Below are 23,375 nucleotides of genomic sequence, written 5' to 3'. Positions count from 1 at the left end.
CTATCAAAGCTGTTTGCGAGATAAGAAATGAGTTCTCCATATTGTTTTCCTTGTATTTTCTTTCCTTACATTTTTTTGCGAGAACATAAACATTTAATATTTTTCAAACAAATGACACTTGTTCTATCTAAATTTTATAAAAAATTAAATTCGAAATTTACTTTAAAAATCGTAATATTTTTAAAGATGCAATGCATTTTCTTTACGGGCGATGTATTATAAAACATTGTTAGAGATACAATAAGATAATAGAGATATAATAAGTAATTGATAAACTGTCAATAAATTTTTCTAGTTCGCAGACCATTATGTACAGCACATTTCAAGTACACCATTTATAAATCATTGGAAGGGCGTACGCTTCAACGGGGAGTAAGACTTCAGCACAATGGCGCAATATTAAATTTATCCTTGACACTATATCCCACCATGGTGAAGTGTATGGGTACCCGAAAGATTTCGTGTGGCTCGTCATTTGTCCGCCAAGTATAAAAGTACCGATTGTCACGGACAGTAGCATTCGTATTTCGGTACAGACACGATAGAAGTCACCGCAAGAACTTACCCCCGTGTAGTACAATGGCAGCTAAGGTATGTACGACTGACGAATTAGACGGATTTTCTCGAGGAAAAACGTAAGGAAAAAGGGAAACACAAAATTATATTCTTAAAATTTCAAGTCGTCGCTAAGGGAAGTTCCGTTTCAGTTGTTCCTGATCGCCTGCGTTCTGGCCGTAGCCAATGCCGGATACATCGGAGTGCCATCCGCCCTGCAGTATCAGTACGCTCCGATAGCGCATGTTCAACCCCAAGCCATCACGTCGACGTCCGACAACATCTTACGTAGCCACGGCAATCTGGCGCAGGTAGCCACCCAGACCAAGACCATCGACACGCCTTTCTCTAGCTCGAGCAAGACCGACATCCGCGTAACTAATCCGGCCGTCACTACCTACGCTCATCTCGCTCATCCAGCCCCGTTGACGTACGCCGCGGCCGCACCAGCGGTTGTACGCGCCCCAGCTGCCCTTGGAGTCGCTTACTCGCCAGCCGTCGAAGTATCTCACATGAGCTACAGCAGCCCGATCGGAATCGCCTACGCCTACTAAATCGACCGCATCTGTGTCAGACGTGACTTTATGTAACACACAGATATATATACATACGTATTTATTCAAAAATCCTAGATACCTGTAACTACTTCTAGTATGTGGCAAATTGATGGCACTGCAATGTAGGTAGTTACGTACAATAAAAACTGTATTTTATTCTACAATCTAGCAGAGCTTGATTTTTCAATCTGAGAAATCTATCCGTCTAACGATGAGAGATTAAATTCAGTCAGTTGAATGTAAGAAACGGAAAAATTGGCGGAGTCGACCAATTCAAATCTAAAATCTTACGTTTGCCACTCATTTAGTCTGCAGGACTACGATGGCTCCCTACGATAACTATTCCAACTTCTTTTAATACTTAATTGTTTTTGTAGCTCTGGATTACTTCTTACAGTTCAAATTTCTTACATGGAAATCGAGAAGAATCGTTACTCAATGGAAAAGGGATTATTACTGTTGTAACACGCGCGTTACATTGCTTTGTTTCTGTTTGGGTTGAAAGGGTTTAGTTCGTAGCAGAAGACACTGGGAGAAGTGTTTTCTGCGAGATGGAATAAAATCCCAGTTTTTTATTTATGAAAATTTATTAATATTCATGTTTTTTTTTCGCGGCATTTATGAATAATTTATCAACAATTTCAAATGAGAAGGGGAAGAAACGTGTTCTGATACGAAAAAAAGGAACAATTTTCAAGAAATGATTAGGGGGAGGTGGGGTCGACTTTAGGGGGATCAGCGAATTGTACGTAGTATTGATGCGAGGTACATTCTGCGATGTTTAATTGCTGGGGTGGATTTTTTTTTGTATCTCATTCGGAACGGAAAAGAAATCTAGCCTAATTTAGCTCCTCCCCAACCGGCTCCCCAACCAGCATTGCCCCAACCAGCGTTGCCCCAGCCAGCGTTGCCCCAGCCAGCGTTGCCCCAACCAGCATTGCCCCACGCAGGAGCGACAGCAATCACGGGTGCTGTAACAGATTTTACGAATGTTAATAATCAAGAAAGATGAAAATTTCGCAACTTCTTGTGATTTGCGATATCACATAATAGCTATAATTCTAAAATCTTCCAAATAGTAACTTTCTTAACATTATATATATATATATATATATATATATATATATACATATATATACATATATATAAAATCACGTAGTACTCTATACAATTTTTCTAAGAATTTTTGTATACCTTTTACTGCAACGGGAGCAGCAGCAACAATCGGTGCAGGTGCAACGAGACCGCCGAAGACGCTGTCTGCGAAGGCCAAAAGGCCGAAGATCACTAATAACTGTAAAATTCAACAACATTTATTTAATTTTGTAATTTTAGGTTCTAAAATATTATGTCTTATCTATGAGAATTAACGTTCATTTACATTCAGCTTATCATAGATTGCGTTTTGTCTCTCTGTACGTTTTTTGCAAAATTAAAAAATCAATTTTATATATATTGATAATCTTGTTTTTCTTTTTGGAATCAAAATATTAGTATATAATTCATACGGTGTACAATTCACTTTTTCATTACAATTAAAAATATACATTAATAAAATATATATTAAATGAATTGATTAAAAATTATCAATTAGAAATATATATACACACACACACACACACACACACACACACACACACACACACATATATATATATATATATATTAATATATAACATCATAGAAATTATAACAATTGTAATAATAATTTATAATCTTGACTTAGAACTCTTATTATCTTTGTCAATTTCTATGATATCTTAATGATAATCTTGGGTTTCTTCTTTGCACGTATGGATGAACTTACTTTGAACATGATGTCTTCTTGTTTTTCTATTTCTCGTTGATAGACGAGGAATGGATTGAATGCTCTGTCTAATTCTAACAGCCTATTTATACGCGTGCTGCAACAAACCAGTCTAGTACGCATGGTGTATTTTTTCCCAAAATCCTCTTTGTACGTGTATACATGTATACACGTACAAAGAAGATTGCTGCGTTTCATAATAAGGCGTTATTGCATCAGTTATAAAGTATTCTTGTTAAACTATGAATACCTTTTACACCTTCAATGTACTAAGGCTCCTGTTTTTCCCGCTGTGACCGTATTCCATTATGACGTCAGAAGCGAGAAGTGGTGCAAATATTTTTCTCCCTCTAATGTACGTCAAAATAAATTAGCTTTTTTAATATGCCAACACTCACGTTTATTGGTGCAGATTGATAAAAGAAATTAAAAATTTAAACGTGTAAGCAAATTCCAAGTCGAGTCGATATTAAAAAAATTGAATTTGGATTCTTAGGAACGTTGACTGTGATTGATTCACTCACTTACTATCCAAATTCTACTACTTTATATTTTTACATTATATTTCAGTTTATAAAATTCTTTTGACAGTAAATTGAATGCTTTGTACTTTTCTCTCATAAAATTCCATATTTTTCGTAAAGAATACGATATTAATATGATATTATATAATTATAGAAATATAACAAAATATAAAGAACAAAATTAATAATATCTACGTGCCAATAAATTAATAAATTTTATTTCACTAAACCATAAGAGACGCAACGAAATATATTTGTGTTTAATGATAAATTGATCAAAATATGCCGAAAACTTAAATTATAAGCAAATTACAAATCAAGTATTTTTAAAAATTAGATATGAATTATCATCGAGATTGTCAGCTGCGATCGATTTGTTTATTATTCAAATTTTCTACAGATTACATTTTTTTATACTCTGTCACATATAAAATTCTTTCAACAATGGATCAAAGTGCTTTGCACTTTTTTTCGTATTTCGTAAAAATATGGTATTAACGTTTTGACATTGTATAATTTTAATATGATCTAATATTAAAAATATGATCTAATATTAAAAATGTAAAAAAAAAAAATAAGAAAACAAAAGATGAAAGAAAAGAAAGAAAAGAAGATGAAAGAGAAGAAAAAATATTTGTATTCGTAGAACATTTTTGTGTGTCAATAAATTTATAAATTCTATTTTGTTAAATCATAAGAGAGGCAATGATCTCAATCAATAATTGCTTACGTACATTTACGTATCAAAACATATATATACAGCTTGATTTCCCAAGTCACTTTTGTGTTTATATGAAAATGCAATGTACCGTGCATGTTTCGTGCTTCGCATTATGAATATTGTATTAGGAACAGTGTGCACCAATCTCCTCATTTATGATTGTCTGATGCAAGTTCACGTCGAATTGCATCAAAGCTGTCTCTTTGTTGATGTATATTATAAGGGCGATTTGTTTAGTCAATTTTCTTCAGTTGCTGCTTGCAACTCTACAGAAAAGTACGTAAGACAAACACGCAGTGAAATATCTCTTAAAATTCAATTTTATTTTAAACAATTGTGCAATATTTTCTGAAAATCCAGAAAATATCTTTCCTTAGTAAAGATAAGAGTAAATGAGTGAATTTTTAAAAATGTGAATTTTTTGTTTCAAATAATTGTGTGATATTTTTTGAGAATCCAGAAAATATATTTCCTTAATAAAGATAAGAGTAAATGAATTTTTTTAACAACTTGCAACCAAGATTGCATTTGTTTCTTATAAACATGTCAAAGAACTGTTTAACATAAATGAATATGTATCATCGTTATGAGTATGCTAAAATTTTCGATTTTGAAAGATAAAGTTATATTCGATAAAATTAAATAGCCAACAATTTTTAATAGTTTTGAGAGATGAAAATTGCAATACAAAATTTGTATAATGTCCATGTTTATGTCCATTTTTACCAATGTAAATAAATTAATTTTAATCTTGATTTAACTTATATTTTTTATCTTTTTTCAGTTCTAAGAATTAGAAAGATAAAAAAAGATATAAATTGAACTGAGATTAAATCTACAAAAATAAATTAATAATTTCTGTTATGCAAGTTTTATTTTGTTGATTCTTAACATCTTCATAAAACATACATAGCTTCAGCTTTGATCGATCCATTGATTAATGTTGGACGAATAATTGATGTACGCGTTACAATTTTATGAAGAAAGTGTTATGAAGTACAAGTACAAGTTTTATGAAGAAAGACTGACTTCCATAACTTTTGAGAGCGGTAACTTGCGTAATTCATGACCTTGCACAAGGTACATTTGAATGATACTCCTAAAAAAAAAAAAAAAAAAAGGTGAAGGTGACCTACATATGTATGTCTGTATGACATAATGAGGTTGAGAATTGGAAGTGAACCACGCCCTCTTATCATAACTTTATATGAATAATAAATTAATAAGAATTTCAAAAAATTTATTTTATTACTTTATTTTATTACTTTTGTATTTGTAATATTTATATATATTACAGAATATATATAGACATAATATTACAGAAGAATATAGAAAACATATAAACTGATCTAAGAAAAGGGTGAGAAAATTAGGAACATATATTACAATATTTATAAAAACAAAAAATTTCGGTCTGTAAATCAATCAATGATGGAAATATATAGAAATAAAATAGTTTTTTATTTCAAAATAAATAAAAATTAAAATAAAAATTAAATAAAAATAAATAAACATAAAATCTACTACAAAAATATATTAAATTTGTATTGAAAAGTATTGATAACATTTAGATCATTTATTTTGAAATTGTTAGAAGTCTATGTTGAGATTGGATTAGATTTTTAGATTTAGAGAATTTAATATAAACACAGAAAACTTTTTGCAACAATAGTTACAATAGTTATAAAATAAATATTCTGCTAAATGGCTAGTCTTTTTCTTTTTTATTAAATTTATAGATTAACTAAGCATTTTGATATAATTAATTTACATTATATAAGAATAATTGTATATATATTTATTAAAATATATATTCTACATAATTAACAATAAAATATAATCATCGACATAATTTATTATATATAAATTTAATTCTAATACATTTTAATAATTTTTATTAATGATTTACAATAATTTGTATATTTATCTACAATATATGTGTATGTGTTATGTATATTTATTGTATTTGTTAACAATTTTCTCTAGTCTAAATTTGCCTCTGTTTCGAATCACATATTCTGTTTTAATCAATAATTTTTGTTATGCTGTTTTTTTACATTGTTCATCTTTGCTGAATAGATTAAAATGACAAAAAAAAAAAAAATAAAAGAAAAACATATTTTTATTGATATATTCAAATAAAAATGAAGACTAAAGAAAAATTTTAAAAAGAAGAAACACAAGCAAAACAATTCCATCAACTTAGAATAGAGAAAATTGATTATATTTATCCAAAATATTTATTATATACGTATCTTGATACAGACAACTGTTATGTATATATTTAATATGTTTAGTAATCTAATTTATTATTATATAATTTTTCTTCCTCATAATATATCATAATATATTTTTTTTTCTTCATTTTAAGATTATACAATTATATACATATATATGTAATATATATATGTAAATCAATTATATACACATAGTATATTTTCAATTATTTTTTGGTGGTCTTTCGCCAAAAATGGCACTTCCCACTCTCACGCTTGTACTGCCAAGTTCAATCTGCAACCAAAAATAACAATTGGGTTTAATATAAAACCTAGCAATATTGTTCAAATCTAAAGATCTTACCGCATGTTCATAATCATTGGACATTCCCATTGATAATTCAATATCTTTCATATCAATTCCCAATTCATCACATACTTTTTCTCTGCATTTTATTAAACATATAAAATCAGGATTTGGCCCATTTGAAACATCATACCCAAACATCCCTATTGTCATCAGTCCTATAAATTTCAAATTAGGGCAATTCTCTATGACATATTTTACAAGAGTTGACACTTCTGCTACATCACAGCCATTTTTTTCTGTAATCACATAAAATGTCATAATTATTTTTATATAAATATACAAGATAATTTAAAATTGAATAAAAAATTTATTTATTAGTTAAATTTCATTTCTTATCTTCCATGTAAAACATAAAATATATCTTATTACCCTTTTCCTGACTCGTATTAACTTGAACCATGACATTTAACTTGCTGTCATCCTTCCGAAATTTTGGCCATGAATTATTGAGTGCATTTGCAAGTTTGTTGCTACTGACAGTTTCTATGATATATAAATTTGGTATATTTAAAATTTTGTTGACTTTATTTCTCTGCAAATTCCCTATAAAATGCCATCGAATTTCTTTGCATTTCTCAAGAATCAGTGGACTGTAAGCCTTCTCCTCTAACTCATTCACATAATTTTCACCAAAGTGTCTCTGACCAGCTTCATATGCGGATACAATTGATTTTGTTGGCTGTAATTTGCTAACAGCAACCAATCGTGGTTCATAATATTGATATTCCTGCAAGAATGAAATAGATCTTTTTAATTCGCTTAATCAAAATTTCGCATTAATTACGCATTGTTTACGGTGTTGTTAATAACTTTTTATTCTTAACAAATCATAAATTTATATAATTAAATTAATAGTAACAGGTTCTAAATATAAGAAAAAAAGAATACCGGTGCTCTCTTCTTGGCAGCACATGATATTTTATCGCAGATAGACTTCAAATTTGCTGTCACTTCTGACATACTGTATTTAAATAGTGCCATAAAATGTCATCTAATTGTTAATAGAATATACAATTCACTTATATAAGATAATCAAAATTTTTGATTTTTCCTTATTTTCAGTATCTGTCTGTTATTAATTTCATTTTTTCGAATCTTCAGTATTCACGTGTTATCACGTGTTACGCATATTAAACATCATTACGCAAGATGTTTATCAGGACTGATAAACTTTTTTTTATATAACTTTCCATATCTTATACAGATTTTTTAATCCAACATCTCCTTTCCGAGGAAAATTACTCGAAAATTACACATGACGTATACTATATTATATGGAGTAATTTTCCTCGGAAAAGACGTTTAGAACGCAATCTAGCTTTCGATGGAAATGTTCTGTTTGACCAATTGCAATTGGTACACGTCCACTCATACCGGCCGATGCTTAGGAATTTTCTAGTGGATCATCTATCAAAAAGAAAAATCTAATATTCAATCAACCAATCCGTAAGATAGACAATCGGGCGCCACTCGCTCTTGATATATAAAGCTGCATATTCTAGTAAATTTTTTAAGGGAAAATTTTAACGATTATTAAATTTATGGATAAATTGCCTTAGTCCATAGCTCGTTTGATGAAATTAATTTTTTTACAACTATAGGCTTATGGGCCCTATTCTTGAAACATACGAAATCTTATAGTATATGTCACGTACTCTATAATATTTTACTATACACTATACTGTACACTATAAGATTTTCATGTTTGCGATATGTTTAATCAAAAATAGAGACAATATCTCCCATATTCTTAATTTTTTTTTTGTAACCAATAAAGAGCTGTCTTTAGTTTATAAGCCTTCTGGCTGGCTACAAGTCATTTTTACAGATATTTTTATCAATAAAGGAGAATATGAATTATAGATTGCAAAATATAAAGCATAAAGCAAATATTTACACGAATTGACAGCTATTTCTTGGAGCTATCGCATTTGATGCAAGTCTAGTTCTTATATAGACTATGGCCAGCAGCCATTTGTAATTGTTTGTCAGTCATTATGATTATCAACATGGCGTAATCTTATTATCAATATTGCGTTTATTTATGCTATTTTCGTCAAAAGTAGTCGCAAATAGCAATTATGAAAATAATTATTAAAATTATATCTGTAAACACTAACAAGCAAGTAAGTATCGATTTATCTCGCACATCTTTCTCGTCTAATAGTAATAGATCTTTCTGTATCCCAAGTGTTTGCCAAATTGCAGATTGGTCGAACGGTAACTTGGTCGAAATTTTAAAATCTCTGGATTGCCAACTACTACTAATTTTTTGTATCATACAACTGTACAAACAAATAACATCACGTCTACGTATGTCAATTGTGCGAAAGTAATATGGATAACACAGCGTTGACCTTTGGCATGTTGTTTTTTGCATTCATATATTATTAAATTAACATAAAAGTTCGAGCTTGTTATTGGATTTACAAAAATTTATATAAAGATGGGTACTTCGCGGCAACAAGATAGATCTCTCGGTAGTGGAATTTCATTGCCGCAATGGATGAAAGGACGAATGGATAATAGGTAGGTTTTTAACTTTCTTTTCTTTAATCTGTTTTTATTATTGAGCATATTTTATAAGAGTATTCTTACGATAATTGTTCAGATGATTATTTGAATGTTTAATACAATTGCTGATTGTTATATCGAATGACTATGGGATTGCTACATTGTGTATTTGATATTTTGCCAAATTGGGTCATGTGTTATTTATAGTTAAATATTTGTATGTATGTTCCTTGGCATATAAAATGCTCTGAATAAAACTATGTATTATTATTTTATTGAAAGAGTATTGTTTATTGCAAAATATGAGAGATGTCAAATTCATTTAATTATCTATTATAATTGGAAGTAAAAAATGAAAAATTATATTCAGTATTAGAATATGGAAAGTTTAACATCAAGGCATAAGATCAAGATATAGATAGATAATTCTTTCTCTAGGGTGGAAACATGAAAAATGAAAATTTTTACTATTGGAGATAAAGGAAAAAAATTTTTACTTTTTACATTTTTATTCTAGGGAAAAATTATATGATTGGTGGCTTTAATTTTAGTCTTGTATATAGATGTAAGATACTGCTGTACATTAGCACATGTGTATGTGTATGGTGTGTGTGTGTGCGCGCGCATGCGTGTGTGTTTTTAATATTGAAAAATTTACTGTATGAAATTTAATATGAAAAGATTGCTAGATTTATTAAAGAATGTAAATAATATTGCAATGCTATTTCTATGCTATTTATGTTAAATATTTTGGATGCATTTATTTTGAATGCTTTTGCTTATTATATCGTTCATATGATTCATTTTAGTGTTATAAAGCCAGTAGTATATAGAAAAATGTAAGCAATAAGATTTCAGCAATTGACCAATCAAATTGAAGATATCTAAAATGAGATTATTATCTTAAAACGTTTGGCTAAGAGTGCATTTTATTGATAAGCTGGTAGCAGAGAAATATTATTGGTTCTTACCATTGGATCCAACCAATCACATTCAATTAGTTAGTTGTTCAGTGAGCGATTATAGTACTGAATGCATTCTATGATTTCTTACCGCTTAAATTTTGTCATGTGCTACTGACACATCAGCATTTCAAACAATATTCGTGACATCGCATATTCTGCTTACAGATTTTTTTTATTGAGATAAAAAAGTGAAAACATAGGATATCCAAAGTAAACTTGTTATTAAATTTGTTATTATATTCATTCTAATTTTGCTTGTTTTTTTTAAGATTTGATTTTGACGAAGCCGCATTCAGCCCACCGTCTTACGACGACAGTTTTTTTTACGCAAGATATCCAAGATCACAGAATTCTCAACCACAACATGGATTGAAGCATATTGTAACTGAAGTTTTAAATGAAAATATCGCGAGCTCCACAAATCAGATAGTAAATGAGAAATCCATTTCCGATTTGAAAGAAGTCAAGCAGATTGATTTTAGCAAACATCCTTTGCCATGTCAGCCGTTCATGCCGGTTGTAAATAATAAAGGTATGTTATTAAAGGTTTCATTGCTTTCCAATATAACAGAGTTAATAGTAGTATGTAACAAAGTGGTATTAATTGATAGGTAGAATTTTAGACACCTGTATATAATTTCTTTTTAATTTATGTATATAAATTCAAGATAATTGTTGAAGATAACTGCTTATATTATCGACCACGTGCTGTTAGAAAATAAGAACATGTAGGTAATAGATTATCTTGAATATATATATATATATATATATAAATTAAAACAAGAACTTTTCTTTTTTTTTAACTTAATCTTATATACATATATAAGCATCTCTTCATTATTTTTTAACTTGTAGTTACGACTCAAAGCAATAGCTAAATTTTTCTTTTTAATAAATTGGTCATATATGATATTGATTACCTCCTTTCTTCCTATAAGAAATTTATAAATTAATATTATAAATTTATATTTATAAATTTATTATATTTTATTGTTTGAATATATTCTTGGCATTTGTTTATTTTGGAGCTAATGGTTTTAATACTATTTTAGCCGTCGACACAAAAACACACAAAACTACAGGGATTGCAAATTTAAAATCTAAGTCGCAGGGGACGGATGATGGTTTTCATGGTGAACCAGCTCTTTGTGGCAAATCGATTGTTCACGTAGCCAGCCAAATGATGTCTGGTAAATTCACCAAGGTATTCACTTCGGACTCGCGTTCTCAACAGGTGGATAATTCGATGAAAAGCGTCAGTAAGTCGTTACCGGCAACGCCGCTGGCATCACCGACAGGAACTCCAGACAGTTCACCAAAGGCATGCAGGAAGATTCACACTAATCGATATTTTACGGGCGCATTTGTGCCAGATAAAGAGAAATATCAAGGTAATTGGATTTTGGCAAGCATATTAGGCCAATCTAGAGAAGTGATCACAGCGAAGATAGAGGAGGAAGATGAGCTCTTTGCGGACATGGAGCCACGCAAGCCACTCAATCGAAAAAAATCGATATCCTCACAAAATCTTACGTATATAGGGAAGGAAGAAAAGTCGGGAGATAAGTCACCTGTTTATGTAAATGTATTTGAAGCCAAACCGTCTGAACTAAGAGAGATGAATTTTTGGTCGCCAACTTCCATGTGAAGTTTTACACTTCGTTTAATTTTAGCTATATTAATCATGCTTCTAACAAAGCATATTTAGATTATTTAGATGAATTTAGTTTAATTCCACATTATTAATGCACATAGCTGTAATTTAAGCTCATCATACTACTAACTTGACAATGTTTCATATGAGATTGATATGTGATTATATATTTTAATTGGATTCTTATAAATTTTTTTCATAACCTTTTGGAAACTACAACCTATAATATTTATGTATATTTACAACAATATAACGTTGTTACATATAACAATATTATGTTATAATTATATTCCAGAGATATCATTACATATGTTATACAAGTATTAGTGTTTGCATAGTTATTCATTCATTCAACCTGGAAAATACTTTGTGAAAAACGCGATACGGTTTGTTAATTAGCTGTTTTATTTATTTACGAATATTGATACCTTGTAGTTATTTTCTAAGCGTCGTGTAATGGCGTTGTGTAATGACTGGAATGTATTGAATATGTGTTATAAACCCGAGAGGAGCTTTTGAATGAACATTTATTGCGCTCTATATTGCAGAATGTGATACATAAGATGAATTTGAAATGTGAGATGTGGAATCGATTCTATTGTACAACTGCTAAACGAATTTCACAATTGTAAATTTGCACGATGATCCTCGTTGGTCGAAGACAGATTTTTATCAAGTATAGATGAGTTATATACGGATATATATACAGTGAACTGACTTATGTCAATAAAAGTATGAAATCACATTTTGTATACACGCTCTTATTATTTTAATGAATGTATAACTGAATCAAGATCACGAAGCTTGACAAGATAAAAAAAAAAGGAAATTGAATTAGATACAGATCGAAATTTATCAGCATCAATGTTCAGATTTTTTTTTTATGATAAATTTTATTAAGAAACAGATAATTTTTTTCTCTTAAAGTTCTTACTCGATTGAATAAATGGTCAATGATCGAAGCAAGTCAGATCAGGTTAGTGCCAAATGCCTAGCTACGACCGCGTTGTAGAATCATTGCCGCCTGTAATCACTGGCATTATTTGACTGTTTTTTTTTCCATATGATCTTTGTGAGATGCTTCATGATCCCACGGATGAAACGCACAGGAAACCGCGTCAATTCAGGAACACGCCAGTGAGGAGATACATTCGGTTGACATCGCTGGTCATAACCCTCATTTATGGTGTAGCAGGATTTTACACCTTTAACAAAATGTATATATATATATATATATATATTTTTTTTTTTAAGGCGTATTAGTTCTTTAGACATTTATAATTAAATAAAAAAATCTACATTTTATAAATCTACAAATTATCATTTATAAATGAAAAAAAAAATTTATAAATTTTGTGTTCATTTCTCTCAATCAATTAACCTAAGTTTATTCTAACCTAATTTTTTTATCCTTTTTTAGTTTTTCAAGTATCCATTTTTACCGATTTCTATTAATTTTAATCTCAGTATAATTTACTCTATATTTTTAATTCTTAGAAACAAAAAAAGTGATTAAAATTCTATAATGTTAGAGATAAATATGTGAATTAAGGTAAAAATTAAATAAAGATCAAAATTAATCTACATTAATAGAAATGGATATATCTACAGTCAGCGTGTTATTTGTTTATATCCAATGGAATCTTGTTTGTAAACTTGTTTTGAATCTTATCTATAAACTTTTATATAAACTTTTTATATGAGCTTTTATTCTGTTCAGATTGTAATATTAAATTTTATTTTACAGTATTACTAATCCTGAATATCTAAAAGAGTATGAAGACAATCAAATGTCCGAAGATGCAAAGGCTATGCTAGAGGATTATATGTCATTTCCATTCTTGAGAAGTACTATTGAAAAGTTAGTTCAAAGGCAGCAGGATAAATTAAATAAAGAAGCTGAATAAAAGAAACCTAACAAATAAAGTTTAAATAATAAAACATTTTTTATAATTCATATAACTATAATGGATGTTGAACAAGATGGATTCTGTAAGTCTGATAGTGCCAAGAGAAGATTGAAATTAAGGAAAAATTATAAAGAAAGGTATAGCCATTAACACATGTAAATTATACTAAATTAGTAATTTTTGTAGTTTGACTTCATGTAACATGTATCTTTCTAAAAAGATGCAATGAGAAAAAAATATATTTGAAGTATATAAAAAATATATCCCAAAATGTCTTCATTATTATGTTCTTCTTTCCTATTAAATTTATCCTTATGTTTTGATAAGAAATATCCTTTGTATTGATAAAAAATATTAGAGATAAAATATATAAAATAATATAGAACGTTCTTTTATTCAGTGCAGATGATAAGACTCATTTTTCTGAACATTCTAATAATGATATAAACAAAGATACAATTCATACATATCAAGCTTCATGTGATGATGATAGTATATTGGATTTTAAATCGCCAAAAAAAATACATTCAATGCAATCGAAAGTTGTTAATAGCAGCAAACCTTCAGATAATTCCAAGAAAAAAATACTTCATTCTAAACCTAAAATTATTAATAACGAAAGGAAGCTCAAAAGCAGAAAGTCATTACAGAATAAAAAGATTCCTCATAATGTGCAGCAGCCATTAATTGAGTCATCTTTTTTTAAATCTGAAAAGAAAAAAACAGACTCACCACAGAATTCAGTTGACATAAAAACCGCTTATGTCTGTCCATTGTGCTTTAAGAATTTCAAAGATGAAAGTTCACATGCTGTACACATGAAGAGTTGTGCCATGAAAAATAATGTGTCCACGAAAAAGTTGATGGACGTTGTGGAACTACAAGAACGACAAGCTGCAGAGAGAAAGTCATTGGGCTTACTCTCTGCTCCTATATTACAAGACAAAAAGAAATCTGTTCCACGTAAAATGGTATGGAATCATTTGAAGATATCGAAAGATAATTTTTATATAAATTGCCAAATTATTGGAATTTGGTAGATAATTCTTTTAATAACTTAAATGATTAAATCGTCAACATTTATATAAATATTTTTAGATTATTTGTTTCAAATATTTGTGATATTTCAGGCATCAAATGATGACCCTGATCTTCAGCTTGCTTTGGCGCTTTCTAAATCTCTATATGAGAAAGAAGAAATGGAAGAATGGGATGAAGTTCAGATCGTGGCCATATCATCTAATTCATCAGTGCCAGATAACAATATAGACTGCCTTCAACAAGGGACGTTACAGAACTTTGGGTTTAGTAGCAGTAGAAATACATTACCAATAAATAACTGGCCCACTAGTAAATCTAAAAAAAGTAATTATATATTAATCATCAATTAGGTAAATTCTGCAATTAATAGGAACCTTGTAGTTTTTTATTTTTATTCTATTTTGTTTAAAAGGAAAACTCATTGAACCAACCATTTTACAAAGGCGTACAGCTGCAGATAGAGAACGTATTTTAACAGAGAGAATAGCTGAGATACTTATGGGATGTAAAGACTTTACCCAAAGATCTCAGGAAGAAGTCAAAGAATTCGGCGATAAAGAAAGAATTGTTATAAAAAATCAATTACTTCAACAATTGCGTCAAACCGTAAATATATTTAGCATTAAATATACTTAGTAGAAATTATTTTTCAATTCGAACGTCAGACTTTAAAATTTGTAATATTATTGTAATATTATTATTTTGAAGGAAAATACACTGTGGGATAGGACGAAGTTAATTCCAACTCAAAATGCATTTTATGTAGAACAACTATCATCTCAGATAACACCAATGGAAAAGAAAGAGCAGGAAATAAATGTAAGTTATTGCCGTATCGACAAATCATATAAATAATTAAAAATATGTATAATATATGTATAATATTTTATATGCAAAATATATGATACGTCATTATGCTTTATAGGAAGAACAGAATATCATGAAACTTTTGGAACTGAATGTAAGCAACGAAAGATGTTTGGATAATAAACAAATGCAGAAAATAAAGAAAATAGAGATTGTAAAAACCATGGACAATAATGAAGCATTAACGATCATGAATACAGACAATACATGTTGCAAAGAGAAGAAATTCCTTGACGATCTAGCAGTAAGTTGGAGAAAGATACTTAACGATAGTTCTGCAAGTGATATTATCGTGTTTGTACAAAATAGCAAACATATATGGGCGCACAAATTAGTTTTCTATACACGCTGTACAAATATTTTACTTGATGTAATTCCCAATGATACAGAATTCTCTACTGTAAAAGAAAAGATTTGTTGGATTGATACTGATTATGATGTCGCCTTGGCTTTTCTGGAATTTCTTTACTGTGGAGTAATTGATAAGCATTCGAAAATATTTCATTCTGAGACAGCATTATCCAATATTAGAGCTCTAGGAAGAAAATATAAGATAAATGATTTATTCGTTTATCTGCGTCAAAAAATGTCTGATACAGCAGAAGTTAAACACAATTATAAAAATACAGAAAACATACATCTAAATGTAGAAACCGTTTCAGATTTTCCAAAATTAGGCAAATCTCGTAACACATCACCAAATTGTACGCGTGATGTTATAGAAAACATTCAGTGCTCCCAGAAAACATTACAAAGAGATGTTAATGATAAATTACATTCTCTCGAAAATAATTATACATCTGCAAGAGATTCGTGCATTCTGCAAGATGAAAAGATGGATTTGAAATTGTCAGTGGAAATAAATTCTAGAAGCAACACGCCTACAAAATGGGAAACTAGTGTATCTCCTGATATGTTTGATGATATGCCTGTAACTAAATATAAGAATAAATCTATAGTGCGTTCTAAAGATCATGAAGATGCTAATATTCATATATTATTGAGTTTGATTAAACAAGATGCGGATGCTGATATCTATAGTCAAAGATTTTCAACCACAAAGAACGCAGAATATTCAGAGGTGGACAAAGATATATCTACTCATTCAAAAAATATGGAACTAAATGTAATGGAAATCGAGGCAGATTCCGAATTGAATTCTTTGATATGTCCCATCGACAATACACATGAAGATTTTAAAGAATCTCAATTGAATTCTTTAAAATCTCCCATGGATAATATGCATAAAGATTCTTTAATTGATATTCCTCAAAATAGTAAGTCAAAATATACCCAAGATCGATCTTCGGACATAATGAGACAGAAAAGTGATCTCACGTTATTCATTGAGAGAGTTCAGGAAGAAAATGCGAAATTGGATTTGGAGTTGAATTCTGATATAAAATGTCACGTACAAATATCCCCTACGAAGCACAAAAATCCATTTTATATAAATAAAGATGATGACTCTGAAGATCTTCAATCTTATGATAATAATGTTAAACAATCAACTGACATGAAGGAAAGGCTCGGCAGGTTAACTATAATGGAGCAGCGTATACGATCATATGCCACCAAAGATCCGAAATTTTATTCCCGTCTTTCTGATGAATATGTAGAAAACATTGAACAGATAAGAACTAATATTTTATCTACATCATCTAATAAGATAACAAAATCTCATAATACATTGAATAATACACAAAATTTTACTTTACCAATTGAGAAAAACGTTGATATTTCAAGACAAATTATAACTGTACCATCAGTATGTTCACAATCTGAAATGAAGAATCAGTCGCTTAATGAGACCATCTTCGATTTAGAAACGAATGAGGAAGATATTTCTATGTATTCTAGATACAAGAGAAATCATAAGGATAATAGCATAGCAAAGTATCGAGCAAAAATGAAAACTAGAAATAGATCAGATAGTAATCTATCTGATAAAAGTATATCATCTGATTCAATCAATGAAGACAGTGAGGTTGAAAAAGACGACTCAATTTTGACTCAATCTGTGTTGACACAAAAAGATAAGGATGTAATTGTCTCAGACACAGAAATTGAAAGTATATCTTCTAATGTTAGTCATGTTGTTTTAGAAAACGATGATTTGAATCATGAAAATGTCACATCTCATTCTCAACAGTTCAGAAAACAAATAAAAGATAACGAACAAAATATAGAAAATAGAAAAACCAGTCAATTGCTCGAAGTTGAAAAATTTTCAGAAACGACAAACTCGGAAAAGGAGAAGAGCGTAACTAAATCAAATCAAGATAAGTTAGATACTACAGAAATGATGTTTATGACACAAAGATTAGAAAGTGAACCAAATGATGATCAGAGAAAAGGATCTATTTCGAGCCCAATTATGGTATCCTCTAGTCCAGATTTTTTAAACCCCGAAAGTTGCAGTCCAGTTTCAAATATAGAAAGTTTACTTCACAATGAATTTTGTATAAAGAGTGCGTTAGAAACAGATGTTTCTAAATCACCCAAATTTTCTCTTAACTTTGAAGAGGATATATATCTTGCAAACGTTGATATCGATAAATATGAAAAACAACATTTCTTAGAAAAGAGTCGATCATTTAACATATCAGATATAAGAGAATTTAAGAATGCCAAGACAAACAGATGCAATAATAAAAGTAATAAGAATATCAAAGATAATGACATAGTGGTAGATGATATCATAATTGATTGTGAAAATTTAGACAATAACATTGTATCATTGAGTCAAAATGTTACAAATATTAGAAAATTAAAAAGAAAATCTTTATCCGAAGGACAGATTAATATAAATAGATTACATAATCAAACTGCTACACGCGTACAATTTCAATGCAATTATGTTCAAAACATTGGAAACGCAAAGACGCCTAAGATAATTGATAAAGATGTTACACCACCGCCCGATTACAATGATATGAGTACTCCTGAATTACATGTGAGTTCACTGGTAATGATTCACTTTTATTTAGTGGGAAATATTTCTTTCTCTTACAAACGTTTTTAATTTTCAGAAAAAAATGAAAAAATATGGCCTGAAAGCACAAAAGCGCGGCAGAGCGGTAAGATTGTTGACGCACATTTATAATGAACTTCATCCTTTAGTACCTATATCCGAGGAAACTAAAGGAGAGCAAATTACTGAAATTTCAAGTGACGAAGATGAGGGTCCACCGTTAAAGAAACGAAACATAGATGATGACAATTTGGAAAAATCAAATAATGGAGAAGACAGTAGTAATGAATTACCTTGTTCTCAAGATAGGTAAATTTAATGTAAATATTATTTAGTCTTTTTAATATATTAAGTTATATCTTATATGGATATAATAATGTAAATATGTGTTATGCACATACATATATAGTAATGAGAGCATGAGTTCTACAAAAGAAACAATCGATAAAGAAATGGAATTTTATGAAACCGAATCATTATCCGCATTAGAGAATTCATCAGATATCACAGAGGCCTTTATGAAACTAATTGATATTGATAAAGATTTACATAATAAAATATTGCAATATGAACCTGTCAATATTGAAGAGTTACATTCTACATTACGGATACATGGATTTAAATGCAAGCTGTCTAATTTCATGAGTTTTCTAGATCAGCAGGTGTGTTTTTTCTTTTTTTAATTTATGTATATATAAATAATCTGATTATTAATCTTATTATTGTTTTAGTGTATTACATTTTATGTACCAGAACAGAGAGCTAAGAACAGGAAAAAAGCATAGTTCTATAAGTGAGAAGCACTTGAGAAAAATCTATATTTATAATTTAATTTTTTAAAACGGGGAATTTGTAAATAAAGTTTTTGTAATTGGCAAACATTAATATAATATAAAGCTAAAGTCGCGAAGATTTATATTATACAGCTCTATATGTACATAATATCAATTTGTTTAATAACATTATATTGTTATTCATATACTTAGTGTTCAATTCTTGAACATTACTATACTACATATAGATTATTAATAGACGTAAATAAATGACAAATAAATATCAAAATACATTTTGTAAATATTGTGAAAAATGTTTATCAAATTTGCATCACGACATAATCCTCTTATAATCATGACAACATTAGATGAGTTTTTTAATTCATCGATTGATTAATCGCATAATGCGAAAATGCTGTTTTTATAGAGCAAAGTTGTATTTGCGCATAATGCGATTTATTAATCGATGAATTAAAAACGCCTATTTTGGACACCTTATAGGTCTGTTCTTTTTGGCTGGAAATAGTTCATCTTTCTTCTTTTTCTTTCCCCATTAGAGAGAAAAGGAAAAGAGATAAACTGTGCAAATTCAGCTGAAAAGAACAGACTTAATGGAAATGATCAAAACATGGCGGCGCATACACATCTGTGAGTCATATTCGGCTATGCTTGTTAAGCAATCTAATATTTTATAGAAGTTTATGCCTATATATTATAACTCGTGGTTCCAAAACCCATTCAAGCCACGCATCTTTGCCGTTCCCACGTTCCCAGTTGTCCCAGCGACGATTGTAGAACGGACTACGTTGGAATACATTTTGACACGTTGCATTTTGTTGCATTTATACCGGGTAAAAACATCGGGAGGAAACAGATTAAGATATAATTTTATCTTATAAAGTATATTATATAATAAATCATTATTTCAACTTAATCTTTACTGTGTAAGGTTTAATTTATCACAAATCTATTACATTTTGTGATTAAAATCTGTATTTTTTGTATATTAATATGCAACTGTATATTGCTGTGTATATTAATATGCTGATAACTCTGTGTATCAGCATGACACTATGATTGAAATTATGATTTAATAATCAAAATGTTTTTTTTTGTAGGATTTCCAAAGTTGTACACCTTGTTAAATAATTGCATCAATCAATATGTCATCGCTAGGTAAGTTGCATCAGTTTGATGTAATAAGACAGATGAAAATAATAACTGCAATTGCAGAGAATGATAAGAAGAATATGAATTAGAATCTTATATATTATATATGGTGTAGCATTAATGATGTAATTAAATAATGTGACTAGGTTATAAATGGCATAATTAATTTAAATTTATATATATTAAATATATAATATCCTTATGAATATATATATATATTTTTTTTCATAAGGATATATATTTAATAAATATACATATCACATACATATGAATATATATATATATATATATATATATATATATATATAATATATATATATAAAAAATATAATAAATATTTTAGAAGGTATCTATACATCAGAAAAGAATGGCAGTGATGAGACAGGAGATGGTTCAGAGAGCAACCCATTTAAAACTATTCTGAGAGCGATGCGTCATGCCAATAAGGAACCCTTTCCTATCATCTATCAAGACTCTCGTGAAAATGATAAAAAATATGAACCTGCATCTAAATCTCAGTTAAAAAAGATACAAAAGATCTGGGTTAGAGAAAAATACAAAAATGAGGAAAAGGAAAAGAAATTGGTTGAGGATGAAGAAAAAAGATTGAAAAATCTTGAAGAGGCTAAGACAATTGTTATTGAAGAAGACAAATTTCTACCAGGAGCAAAGGAGATTAAGATAAAACAAGCTTTCAATTATAGAGATCAAAGAATAAAATTGTATGGATGGGTGCATAGGCTAAGACGACAAGGTATGCGATATGAATAGATTTGTTTTAATCATGATAATTCATTAAGTAATTTCTTCATAGGCAAATCCCTTATGTTCATTACATTGCGAGATGGAACAGGTTTTCTGCAGTGTGTATTGACCGATAAACTTTGTCAAACATATGATGCCTTAACTCTTGCTACAGAAGCTGCTGTTCAATTGTTTGGCACTTTGAAAGTTGTCCCTAAAGGAAAAAGTGTATGTTTAATCTAATTAATATATTATATAGAAATCATTTATGTCTTATGCATATAAATAATATATACTTAGGTGTTATTACATGACTTCAGGCACCTGGAGGACATGAATTGTGTGTCGATTATTGGAAACTTATTGGGTCATCACCTCCTGGTGGCGCTGATTCCATTTTGAACGAAGAAGCTCTTCCTGATGTACAATTGGACAACAGGCATATAATGATTCGAGGTGAAAATGTAAGATAGGAAAAAATTTTAATACTTTTAGAGAGTTTTTAATATATAATTTTCGTTAAATTTAATTTCTTAATTATTTTATAATTAAATAGTTATAATATTAATTTCAGACATCAAGAATTTTAATTATGAGATCTATATTAACGCAAGCCTTCAGAGATCATTATAAAGATCGTGGTTATTGCGAGATAAATCCACCAACTTTAGTGCAAACTCAAGTGGAAGGTGGTTCAACTCTCTTCAAATTAAATTATTTCGGGTAAGCATAAATAAATGAGACATAATCGAACAAATTGTTAAGTGTGTTATCAATTAATCTTGTTAATGTTCATTTTAGAGAAGAAGCTTTTCTAACTCAGAGTTCTCAGTTGTATCTTGAGACGTGCCTTCCAGCAATGGGAGATGTGTATTGCATTGCCCAATCATATCGGGCAGAGCAATCAAGAACACGTCGCCACCTTGCCGAGTTTGTATATAAATTTTTTTGCACTAAAAACTTTTATGACCTACTTTTTATGACAACTATTGAATTGAATTTTAGATACACGCACATTGAGGCAGAATGTGCATTTATTACATTTGATGACTTACTTGATCGGCTAGAGGATTTAATTTGCGACGTAGTTGAGCGAGTTCTACAATCGCCACTTGGGCATCTTGTCAAAGAATTGAATCCCAACTTTCAAATGCCCAAGAGGCCCTTCAAGCGAATGAACTATAGCGATGCGATTGAATATCTGAGAGAAAACAATATCACAAAAGAAGACGGTAGTTTTTATGAATTTGGAGAAGTATGAACACGTTCTTTTGGTCTTTACTCTTGTTTTAATAAAAAATATAATCCTTATCCTTTTAGGATATCCCAGAAATGCCAGAAAGGAAAATGACTGATGCTATCAACGAGCCGATAATGCTTTGTCGGTTTCCCGTTGAAATTAAGTCATTTTACATGCAACGATGTCCGGAGGATGAACGTTTAACCGAGTCCGTCGATATACTTTTGCCAAACGTGGGCGAAATCGTCGGCGGTTCGATGCGTATCTGGGATTACGAAGAGATGTTGAAGGGTTACAAACGCGAAAACATCGATCCAACTCCGTACTACTGGTACACAGACCAGGTATGAATAAAAAATGAAGAAATATGAAGAAATTAAGTTCTTATATAATTGAAATAGTATTGAGATAGATCTCGCATAATTACACAAGAATCTTTACAGCGAAAATACGGATCTTGTCCTCATGGTGGTTACGGATTGGGATTGGAACGATTTTTATGCTGGCTGTTAAACAGATATCATATACGCGAGGTGTGTTTGTATCCACGTTTTCTGGAGCGTTGTCGACCATAAAAGATTCCACTGTATGTAAGCTTTATGTTACATTAGTAGAGACATGTTCTGCTTTACTCTTATGATAAACTATGGCATTGCATTATATTCAGAGCGATGTAATATATTAATTACTACAAAAAAATTATAGAAAACCATTAAATAAATATGATCAGACGTGTTCTGAGTATTCTCCATTATTCTCCATCTTTATGCAAA

At 29.8% G+C, this 23,375-nt stretch overlaps 6 protein-coding genes across 11 annotated transcripts; 4 read left to right on the top strand and 2 right to left on the bottom strand.

The window, feature by feature from the left end:
• Window positions 1–327: 327 nt before the first annotated feature.
• On the top strand, window positions 328–1,280 carry CPF1 (cuticular protein CPF1). The gene is made up of 2 exons (XM_011642898.2): window positions 328–591; window positions 708–1,280. Exons 1-2 carry the CDS (start codon window positions 580–582, stop codon window positions 1,107–1,109), a joined length of 414 nt encoding a protein of 137 aa, XP_011641200.1. The 5' UTR covers window positions 328–579; the 3' UTR covers window positions 1,110–1,280.
• A 168-nt stretch (window positions 1,281–1,448) lies between these two features.
• On the bottom strand, window positions 1,449–5,554 carry LOC148937904 (uncharacterized). 3 transcript variants are annotated; one of them, XM_089085619.1, is made up of 5 exons: window positions 4,178–4,406; window positions 3,170–3,269; window positions 2,920–3,016; window positions 2,307–2,406; window positions 1,449–2,083 (listed from the first exon to the last, which is right to left on the bottom strand). In XM_089085619.1, exons 3-5 carry the CDS (start codon window positions 2,926–2,928, stop codon window positions 1,947–1,949), a joined length of 246 nt encoding a protein of 81 aa, XP_088941745.1. In that variant the 5' UTR covers window positions 2,929–3,016; window positions 3,170–3,269; window positions 4,178–4,406; the 3' UTR covers window positions 1,449–1,946. The 3 variants fall into 3 exon arrangements, with proteins under 3 accessions (XP_088941745.1, XP_088941744.1, XP_088941743.1); XM_089085618.1 differs by lacking the exon at window positions 4,178–4,406 and adding an exon at window positions 5,074–5,554 and having other exon boundaries at window positions 2,920–3,269; XM_089085617.1 differs by having other exon boundaries at window positions 2,920–3,269; window positions 4,178–4,408.
• A 382-nt stretch (window positions 5,555–5,936) lies between these two features.
• Window positions 5,937–8,086, bottom strand: LOC105429735 (pyridoxal phosphate homeostasis protein). Its single transcript, XM_011642897.3, has 4 exons — window positions 7,639–8,086; window positions 7,120–7,477; window positions 6,745–6,986; window positions 5,937–6,675 (listed from the first exon to the last, which is right to left on the bottom strand). The coding sequence occupies exons 1-4, from the start codon at window positions 7,729–7,731 to the stop codon at window positions 6,604–6,606; spliced, it is 765 nt and encodes a 254-aa protein (XP_011641199.1). The 5' UTR covers window positions 7,732–8,086; the 3' UTR covers window positions 5,937–6,603.
• Window positions 8,087–8,714: 628 nt separating this feature from the next.
• On the top strand, window positions 8,715–12,635 carry LOC105429731 (uncharacterized). Its single transcript, XM_011642889.2, has 4 exons — window positions 8,715–8,876; window positions 8,959–9,279; window positions 10,499–10,761; window positions 11,282–12,635. The coding sequence occupies exons 2-4, from the start codon at window positions 9,197–9,199 to the stop codon at window positions 11,875–11,877; spliced, it is 942 nt and encodes a 313-aa protein (XP_011641191.2). The 5' UTR covers window positions 8,715–8,876; window positions 8,959–9,196; the 3' UTR covers window positions 11,878–12,635.
• A 1,153-nt stretch (window positions 12,636–13,788) lies between these two features.
• LOC105429733 (uncharacterized) lies at window positions 13,789–19,750 on the top strand. The gene is made up of 9 exons (XM_089085597.1): window positions 13,789–13,930; window positions 14,194–14,764; window positions 14,924–15,158; window positions 15,247–15,440; window positions 15,543–15,653; window positions 15,760–18,657; window positions 18,734–18,984; window positions 19,085–19,337; window positions 19,407–19,750. The coding sequence occupies exons 1-9, from the start codon at window positions 13,851–13,853 to the stop codon at window positions 19,458–19,460; spliced, it is 4,647 nt and encodes a 1,548-aa protein (XP_088941723.1). The 5' UTR covers window positions 13,789–13,850; the 3' UTR covers window positions 19,461–19,750.
• AsnRS (asparagine--tRNA ligase) lies at window positions 18,895–23,356 on the top strand. 4 transcript variants are annotated; one of them, XM_089085606.1, is made up of 10 exons: window positions 18,895–18,984; window positions 20,567–20,624; window positions 20,962–21,372; window positions 21,433–21,590; window positions 21,683–21,826; window positions 21,937–22,085; window positions 22,164–22,292; window positions 22,368–22,617; window positions 22,683–22,946; window positions 23,046–23,356. In XM_089085606.1, the coding sequence occupies exons 2-10, from the start codon at window positions 20,612–20,614 to the stop codon at window positions 23,175–23,177; spliced, it is 1,650 nt and encodes a 549-aa protein (XP_088941732.1). In that variant the 5' UTR covers window positions 18,895–18,984; window positions 20,567–20,611; the 3' UTR covers window positions 23,178–23,356. The 4 variants fall into 4 exon arrangements, with proteins under 4 accessions (XP_088941732.1, XP_011641198.2, XP_011641197.2 ...); XM_011642896.3 differs by lacking the exon at window positions 18,895–18,984 and adding an exon at window positions 20,043–20,096; XM_011642895.3 differs by lacking the exon at window positions 18,895–18,984 and adding an exon at window positions 20,103–20,299.
• The last annotated feature ends 19 nt before the right edge of the window (window positions 23,357–23,375 follow it).

Source organism: Pogonomyrmex barbatus, unplaced genomic scaffold (assembly GCF_055798465.1).
Source record: "Pogonomyrmex barbatus isolate J1 unplaced genomic scaffold, ASM5579846v1 scaffold10, whole genome shotgun sequence".
NCBI classification, from domain to species: domain Eukaryota; kingdom Metazoa; phylum Arthropoda; class Insecta; order Hymenoptera; family Formicidae; genus Pogonomyrmex; species Pogonomyrmex barbatus.
The sequence above is the reverse complement of the archived record's forward strand: the minus strand, read 5'-3'. Positions and strand labels throughout refer to the sequence as shown.

What these genes read in the sequence shown, in the direction of transcription:
- LOC148937904 (XM_089085618.1), bottom strand. Translation starts at nt 3,117, where the DNA reads ATGAAACGCAGCAATCTTCTTTGTACGTGTATACATGTATACACGTAC. An exon ending in AAGAAGACATCATGTTCAAA is followed by an intron (nt 2,407 to 2,919) that starts GTAAGTTCATCC and finishes TGAATTTTACAG; the next exon opens with TTATTAGTGATCTTCGGCCT. An exon ending in TGCTCCCGTTGCAGTAAAAG is followed by an intron (nt 2,084 to 2,306) that starts GTATACAAAAAT and finishes AATCTGTTACAG; the next exon opens with CACCCGTGATTGCTGTCGCT.
- LOC105429735 (XM_011642897.3), bottom strand. Translation starts at nt 7,731, where the DNA reads ATGGCACTATTTAAATACAGTATGTCAGAAGTGACAGCAAATTTGAAG. An exon ending in CTGCCAAGAAGAGAGCACCG is followed by an intron (nt 7,478 to 7,638) that starts GTATTCTTTTTT and finishes TCATTCTTGCAG; the next exon opens with GAATATCAATATTATGAACC. An exon ending in CCAATGATTATGAACATGCG is followed by an intron (nt 6,676 to 6,744) that starts GTAAGATCTTTA and finishes TTTTGGTTGCAG; the next exon opens with ATTGAACTTGGCAGTACAAG.
- LOC105429731 (XM_011642889.2), top strand. Translation starts at nt 9,197, where the DNA reads ATGGGTACTTCGCGGCAACAAGATAGATCTCTCGGTAGTGGAATTTCA. An exon ending in AAAGGACGAATGGATAATAG is followed by an intron (nt 9,280 to 10,498) that starts GTAGGTTTTTAA and finishes GTTTTTTTTAAG; the next exon opens with ATTTGATTTTGACGAAGCCG. An exon ending in GCCGGTTGTAAATAATAAAG is followed by an intron (nt 10,762 to 11,281) that starts GTATGTTATTAA and finishes ATACTATTTTAG; the next exon opens with CCGTCGACACAAAAACACAC.
- LOC105429733 (XM_089085597.1), top strand. Translation starts at nt 13,851, where the DNA reads ATGGATGTTGAACAAGATGGATTCTGTAAGTCTGATAGTGCCAAGAGA. An exon ending in AATCTGTTCCACGTAAAATG is followed by an intron (nt 14,765 to 14,923) that starts GTATGGAATCAT and finishes GTGATATTTCAG; the next exon opens with GCATCAAATGATGACCCTGA. An exon ending in CACTAGTAAATCTAAAAAAA is followed by an intron (nt 15,159 to 15,246) that starts GTAATTATATAT and finishes TTTGTTTAAAAG; the next exon opens with GAAAACTCATTGAACCAACC.
- AsnRS (XM_089085606.1), top strand. An exon ending in ACACGTCGCCACCTTGCCGA is followed by an intron (nt 22,293 to 22,367) that starts GTTTGTATATAA and finishes ATTGAATTTTAG; the next exon opens with ATACACGCACATTGAGGCAG. An exon ending in GTTTTTATGAATTTGGAGAA is followed by an intron (nt 22,618 to 22,682) that starts GTATGAACACGT and finishes TTATCCTTTTAG; the next exon opens with GATATCCCAGAAATGCCAGA.